This window comes from Rhinopithecus bieti, unplaced genomic scaffold (genome assembly GCF_001698545.2).
Source record: "Rhinopithecus bieti isolate Rb0 unplaced genomic scaffold, ASM169854v2 scaffold_18548, whole genome shotgun sequence".
NCBI classification, from domain to species: domain Eukaryota; kingdom Metazoa; phylum Chordata; class Mammalia; order Primates; family Cercopithecidae; genus Rhinopithecus; species Rhinopithecus bieti.
Window position 1 is genome coordinate 438,953 of NW_016809526.1, and position 7,322 is coordinate 446,274.

General features: G+C 40.4%; 1 protein-coding gene across 2 annotated transcripts in view; it reads right to left on the minus strand.

Annotated features, from left to right (window-relative positions):
- SERAC1 (serine active site containing 1) overlaps positions 1 to 7,322 on the minus strand; it is a 61,275-nt gene that overhangs the window by 43,221 nt on the left and 10,732 nt on the right. The window contains exons 2-3 of one of the 2 annotated variants that reach the window (XM_017889658.1): positions 6,700 to 6,791; positions 3,949 to 3,985 (exon numbers count right to left, since the gene is read on the minus strand). In XM_017889658.1, coding sequence (XP_017745147.1) covers positions 3,949 to 3,985; positions 6,700 to 6,790 — 128 coding nt within the window. In that variant the 5' untranslated portion in view covers position 6,791. The remainder of the gene's footprint in view (positions 1 to 3,948; positions 3,986 to 6,699; positions 6,792 to 7,322) is intronic. The other variant, XM_017889660.1, reaches the window with a different exon arrangement.

Genomic DNA, 7,322 nt, shown 5'->3' on the forward strand with positions numbered 1-7,322 from the left:
ATTATTTATATATATATATATATTTTTTTTTTTTTGAGACGGAGTCTCACTCTGTCCCCAAGGATGGAGTGCAGTGGCATGATCACAGCTCACTGCAAGTTCCACCTCCTGGGTTCACGCCATTCTCTCGCCTCAGCCTCCCAAGTAGCTGGGACTACAGGAGCCTGCCACCACGCCTGGCTAATTTTGTTTTTGTATCTTTAGTAGAGACGGGTTTCACCGTGTTTGCCAGGTTGGTCTCAATCTCCTGATCTCGTGATCCACCCACCTCGGCCTCCCATAGTGCTGGGATTACAGGCGTGAGCCACCGCGCCCGGCCTCAAAAAGATTTTTTTTTTTTTGGAGAGGGAGTCTCGCTCTGTTGCCCAGGCTGGAGTGCAGTGGTGCAGTCTTGGCTCACTGCAAGCTCTGCCTCCCGGGTTCACGCCATTCTCCTGCCTCAGCCTCCCGAGTAGCTGGGACTACAGGCACCCACACCATGCCTGGCTAATTTTCGTATTTTTAGTACAGACAGGGTTTCACCTTGTTAGCCAGGATGGTCTCGATCTCCTGACCTCATGATCTGCCCACCTTCGCCTCCCAAAGTGCTGGGATTACAGGCATGAGCCACCATGAGATTTTTTTAATAGACAAAAGTTTATAGAATAGGACATAAAGAAAGAAAATATTTTTGTATAGCTATACAATGTGTGTTTTAAGCTAAGTGTAATTACAAAAGTCAAAAGTTTTCAAAATTTAAGGTAATAAGGTATAAAAAATATATATACAGTAAGCTGAGGTTAATTATGAAAGCCAGGACTTTATTTATTTTTAGAGACAGGGTCTCAACTATGTTGCCCAGGTTGACCTCAAACTTCTGGGCTCATGTCATCCCCTCGCCTCAGCCTCCCGAACAGCTGGGACTACAGGCCCACAGCACTACATCCAGCTAGGTTAATTATTAAAGAAAAAAAACACTGTTTTATAATTAGTGTAGCTGGGTGCAGTGGTGCATGCCTGTAGTCCCAGCTAGTTAGAAGGCTGAGGCAGGAGGATCTCTTGAGTCCAGGAGTTCAAGGCCAGCCTAGGCAAAACATAGTGGGACTCTGCCTTTAAAGAAAATACAAAGTTCAGCCAGGCGCAGTGGCTCATGCCTGTAATCCCAACACTCTGGGAGGCCAAGGCGGGCGGATCACCAGAGGTCAGGAATTCAAGACTGGCCTGGCCAACATGGCAAAACCAAGGCTCTACTAAAAATACAAAACTTAGCCAGGTGTGGTGGCAGGCACCTGTAATCCCAGCTACTGAGGAGGCTGAGTCAGGAGAATCACTTGAACCCAGGAGGCAGAGGTTGCAGTGAGACGAGATTACGCCGCTACACTCCAGCCTGGGCGACAGAGCAAGACTCCGTTTCAAAAAAAAAAAAAAAAGTGTAATGTAACCTAAGTACATAGTGTTGATAAAGTCTACAGTAGTGTACAGCAATGTCCTAAGCGCTCATGCTCACTCACCATTCACTCACCCAAAGCAACTCCCCATCCTGTAAGCTCCACTCACGGTAAGTGCCCTATGTAAGTGTACCATTTTAAAATGTTATTTACTGTACCTTTTTTTGTTTGGATATGTTTAGGTACACAAATACTTCCCATTGTATTATAATAGCCTATAGTATTCAATACAGTCACATGCTGTACAGGTTTGGAGCCTAGGAGCAATAGGCTGTCCCACACAGCCTAGGTGTGGAGTAGGCTCTGCCATCCAGGTTTGTGCAAGTGCACTCTGTGATGATTGCACAACAATGAAATCACCTAACAACACATTACTCAGAATGTATCGCCATTATTGACACATGACTGTATATATACATATACATGTATATACACATTTCAGTTTACAAATAAATAGCTTCATAATCATATCCAGGCAAGAAACAGAATGTTAACAGCACCCCAGAAGCCCACAGTGTGTCCTCCCTGATACTGACCTGTTCTCATCTCTATATATGATTCTGATTTTTATTATAACAATATGCTTTTCTTTACAGTTTATATATGCATCCTTAAACAACAGAGCTTAGTTTTGCCTGTTTTTGAAATTCATATCAATGGAATCACACTACATGTATTCTTTTGCTCAGCCCTGTATTTATGTGAGTCATCCATGTTGTTGCATGTAAAATGTAGTTCCTGCACTTAGATTTTCGTATAGTATGCGATTATTCATTGCATGGATATACTACAACTTACTCATTCACTCTCCCATAGACGGGCATTGACAACGTTTCTAATTTGAGTCTATCACAACAATGCTGTTACATATCTTATACATCTCTACCGTGCATACATGTACGTGTACCTCTATCTATCTACACGTACATATATCTAGAATTACATACCTTCTGATAGTATACATATTCAATTTTACTAGATAATGACAAACCGGTTTTGCAAAAAGATGAGCCAATGTGTACTCCCATCATCTACCTGAAGTTAACTTTAAATGTTGTTTGTTGTGTATCTCAAAACGAAGATTTCTTTTTTCCTAATCAGATTGACTTACACACTCCCTAAATCCTGACACAAAGATTGCACTCTGGATTGAGAGCTTAGCAACACTGTTTTCCTACACCTTCTTCTGACCTTTGGTTTCTACCCTCAGGTAAGCAGATAAAACAAAGTTCAGACACTGGTTTAGCATCAGAGGTACACAAAGAAGGCTCTTTAGAATCCTCTGCCCTCGGCCAAGGGCAGTGGCTCAGCCTGTAATCCCAGCACTTTGGGAGGCCAAGGCAGGCAGATCACCTGACCTCAGGAGTTTAAGACTAGCCTGGGCAACATGGCGAGACCCCGTCTCTACTAAAAATACAAATAATAATAATAATACAGCCAGGTGTGGTGGTACACACCTGTGGTCCAGCTTGGGAGGCTGAGGTGGGAGGATCACCTGAACCCAGGGGGCAGAGGCTGCAGTGAGCCGAGATCATGACACTGCACTCTAGCCAGGGTGACCAGAGTAAGACACTGTCTCAAAAAAAAAAAAAAAAAAAAAATCCAAGAATCCAATCTACTCTCTTCGGGATGTATCTGAACTTTTATCCTGTTTTCCATGAAAGACAAAATTCTTCACTATAAGAAAAAACTGTAATTAATTTTCACTATATTCCTGAATATAATTGTGAGCTAGACAAACTGCATTACAGAAAAGGTTATATATACATTTATGCTTTGCCCAGAATGAGTCAAAGGGAAAAATTATCTAAATATATTGTGCCATACATTACAATGTCATGGAGAAATGTATGCATTTGGATAAAATGCCAAATATATCTCTTATCATTTCAGCATCTGAGAGTTAATTTTATATTTGTACTAGTAAAAAGTATTAACAAATACAGTACAATAGTATTACATATATATTCCTCCCCCTAAAGAAAAGTAAAAGAAGGAATATGAAAAATAACAATTTGCTGAAAGAGGGTCACTGCATTCATTACACGTGCTCCTGAGGGAGCATCAGATGGGAGATGTCCATCTGTTGGTTTTCTCAGTCAGCCTCAAATTCCTTTCATGTGAGCTTTGTGGTGACCTATGGGATTTTCCAAAATACTTTTGACTATAGTCAGTTTGCACCTTTTTCACCCACTTTAGAACCTAATACAAGACGTGACTCTAAGTGTGTCAAAGCTAAGTGCGTGCCTGATATAAGTACGTCAAAGTGCTTTTCTCACAGCAGCAGTGCCTGGCAGGCAGAGTTCCTAGTACACATTTGGCTCCAAGAGAAAGCACTCCTCAGAAGGTAAGGAAACCACATCATGACAACATTTAACTGGTGGGATCAGTGATTAAATCCACCAGTCTAATTCCAAAATCTATACCCTTTCAATACCTCATGCAACCTGTAAATCACTGCCATTGAGATTTCCAATAGAGTAAAATGAAGCCAATTAACATTCCACAGTTGACAACTTACCCTAAAATAAGTGATCCAGTAAACTTTATTATATTTCCTTCAAAAGAAAAAAAGTCAATGTGATGAATTTCATTTTTAAAAGTGTGAAAGGAAATAGGCAACAGTGTAAGTCTCTACCTGTATCATATGTTATCAGATAAGAAGCTAATATTTTTATATTAATATAATCAGTTGCTATTAATAAATGGTCTCCTATCCTTAGACACAAACACACAAATCAACAAGCACTGAGTGCAAATATAATGTATACTGAAGACATTTCATACCTCCTCTTTCTCCACCTCCTAGTCCCTGTTCCACTACTGACGCTGGTAGGACTACAATGCTTCCATCAAATGCAACATTCAGGCAGCTCACTTCCCTTCTGACCCCTTTTAGTTAACAACCCATTAAAGAAAGAAATGGGAAGCATTGTCCCTATCACTACTAGAACTATATTTAAGGATTATATTGTCAAGTGAGGACACGAAAGAATGTTTTCTAAAGTAATTATGTTATAATTGATGGTTAGGTATATATGTACATAGCCCCATTTAAAACAGAGATTAGACCAGGTGCAGTGGCTCACGCCTGTAATCCCAACACTTTGGGAGGCCAAGGCGAGCAGATCACCTGAGGTCAGGAGTTTGAGACCAGCCTGGCCAACAGGTGAAATCCCATCTCTACTAAATAGCAAAGAAAAAAATTACCCAGGCTTGGTGGCACCTGCCTGTTATCCCCGCTACTCGGGAGGCTGAGGCAGGAGAATCACTTGAACCACAGAGGCAGAGGTTGCAGTCAGCCGAGATTGCACCACTGCACTCCAGCCTGGTCGACAGAGCAAGAATCCACCTTAAAATAAATAAATAAAATAAAATAGCGATTATATAAGTTTATTTATAAATGTTTGGGTCTTGGAAAACTTTTTCAATATTAAAAAATTCCTATGGCAGACACTGCTAATTGCCTGTCCAATATACATGCCCTTTAATCCTTACAAATACACAACCTGATTACCACCTAAAAATATTCAAATTCCTAGACAACTCTGTAGCTAGGGCTAACTGTGTAACACAGTTGTAGCCAATAGGATATAGATGGAAGTCTATAGAGATGGATCCCTCCCCACATAAAAAGACAAAGCCTCAAACTGGCTTTTGGCCCTCTGCTTCTTGATACCCAAGGATTCAGTAACCATCTTGTAACCATGAGGACAATAAAGAGAATGGAACAGAAGACAAGAAGATTGCTAAACTGTAATTCCTGCCCTAAACTGTCTCCACCTTGACTTATTATTATGTAAGAAGAATGAAAACCGTATTAACCTAAGCCACTGGACTCAAGCTTCTGTTACATGCACTGTGCACAGTCTTAACTGATATGGTACTCATGATGATTAGGCACTGAAGCTAGCCCACAAAATCTTTATATATATTTTATATAATATTTACATATATAATATTTACATAAAGAAAATATATATAAATAAATATAAAGATTTTATGTATATATATACAGAGTTTCACTCTGTTGCCCAGGCTGGAGTGCAATGACACAATCTCAGCTCACTGCAATCTCCACCTCCTGGGTTTAAGTGATTCTCCTGCCTCAGCTTCCTGAGGAGCTAGGATTACAGGCACCCACCACCACACCCAGCTAATTTTTGTATTTTTAGTAGTGACGGGGTTTCACCATGTTGGCCAGGCTGGTCTTGAACTCCTGACTTCAAGTGATCCACCCACCTCAGCCTCCCAAACTGCTGGGATTACAGGCATGAGTCACTGCACCCGGCCTTAACCTATAATTTATTGCACATATTGAGACACTCCTTTGTTCAGAGCTTCAACTCATGCTGCCAAAATGACATTTGTCCTCACTTCTCTTTTTGTATTTAAAACAGTATCAGAATTTTCTAGATGAAAATGATCTATCCCTAAAACAGATTTCTCTTAAAATCAAAAGAAACTCCATGAGGAAAAGGAGTTTGCTTTATTCAATATTGTATTCTTAGGGCCTAGAATTGTACCTGGCACAGAGTAGATGGTCAATTAAATATTTTGTTTATTGTCAAATGAATAAAAGATGTTCTGGCCAATCTTCTCATTTTACACATAAAAGAAATAATGCTCAGGAAAGTTAAATTATTTCATTCTTCCATCCAACAAAAACTATTTGATCACCTACTATATGCCACGCATAATAAATAACTAGGTTATAGTGGTAAACAAGATAAAATACTGCCTTCACAGAGTTTACAGTGGAAACTGTAAGATAATTAACTAAGTTCTACACTGACCCTACGAAATGACAAGTAACAGATCCAACCTGGCCTATGGTGTCAGAGAAAGCTTCCTAAATGAAGGCAAGGCTCCAAATGGAGTAGACTGGAGACACATCCCGAGCCCCTGGAAGGCAAGGATGACATCTTCCTTGCTCACAACTGTATTCCCAGAACCTAACATGGGTGCCTGGCACTTTGTTTTGCAAGTGCTTAATAAATATCTGCTGAATGAAAATACAGTTATATTTAAGTTTACGATGATGAGTATGAAATTTGACAGGGGTAGTAGAAGAGGGAAAATAATTCTCAAGAAAAAGGAGTATGTATGGCTCTGGGCCTATAAAATTGGGGTGGACTATTAGTACAGAAACACATAAACAAATTTGAGATTTAATCATGGGTTCAAAAAATTTTTGTGGCCCATCTTAGAAACGGCCACAATTCTATCACTGTTCCTATAAGAAAATAAGAGTTGTTTAAGCTGTACTCACTGATGTCTCTCCAGCGTGTGCCACTTTTCAGCGGGGAAGTAGAGGTTCCTATTCTTCTGCAACAGATGACACAATAAGCAGCCAGGGACATTCTGTGTAAGTAGAACAACCACAACAAATTTAATTTAGCATCTAAATCAAAACACTTGTTTTAGCTACAAGAACATGTTACCATCACAGTGGATGGCCCACAGAGTTAGCTTTTTCAAGACTATGAAGAAAACTTTCCAATTAAAAAAAATTTCTCCCTTAAAAACTTAAAAGGGACTTATTAGAATATTATTTTGTTAGTATTTTCATTATTCTTCCTCACACTGTGTCCAATTGTGCATAATTTTCACAATTGGAAAGATGATCTAAATATGACACAATCGGCCAGGCGCGGTGGCTCAAGCCTGTAATCCCAGCACTTTGGGAGGCCGAGACGGGTGGATCACAAGGTCAGGAGGTCGAGACCATCCTGGCTAACACGGTGAAACCCCGTCTCTACTAAAAAAAAATACAAAAAACTAGCCGGGCGAGGTGGCGGGCGCCTGTAGTCCCAGCTACTCGGGAGGCTGAGGCAGGAGAATGGCGTAAACCCCGGAGGTGGAGCTTGCAGTGAGCTGAGATCCGGCCACTGC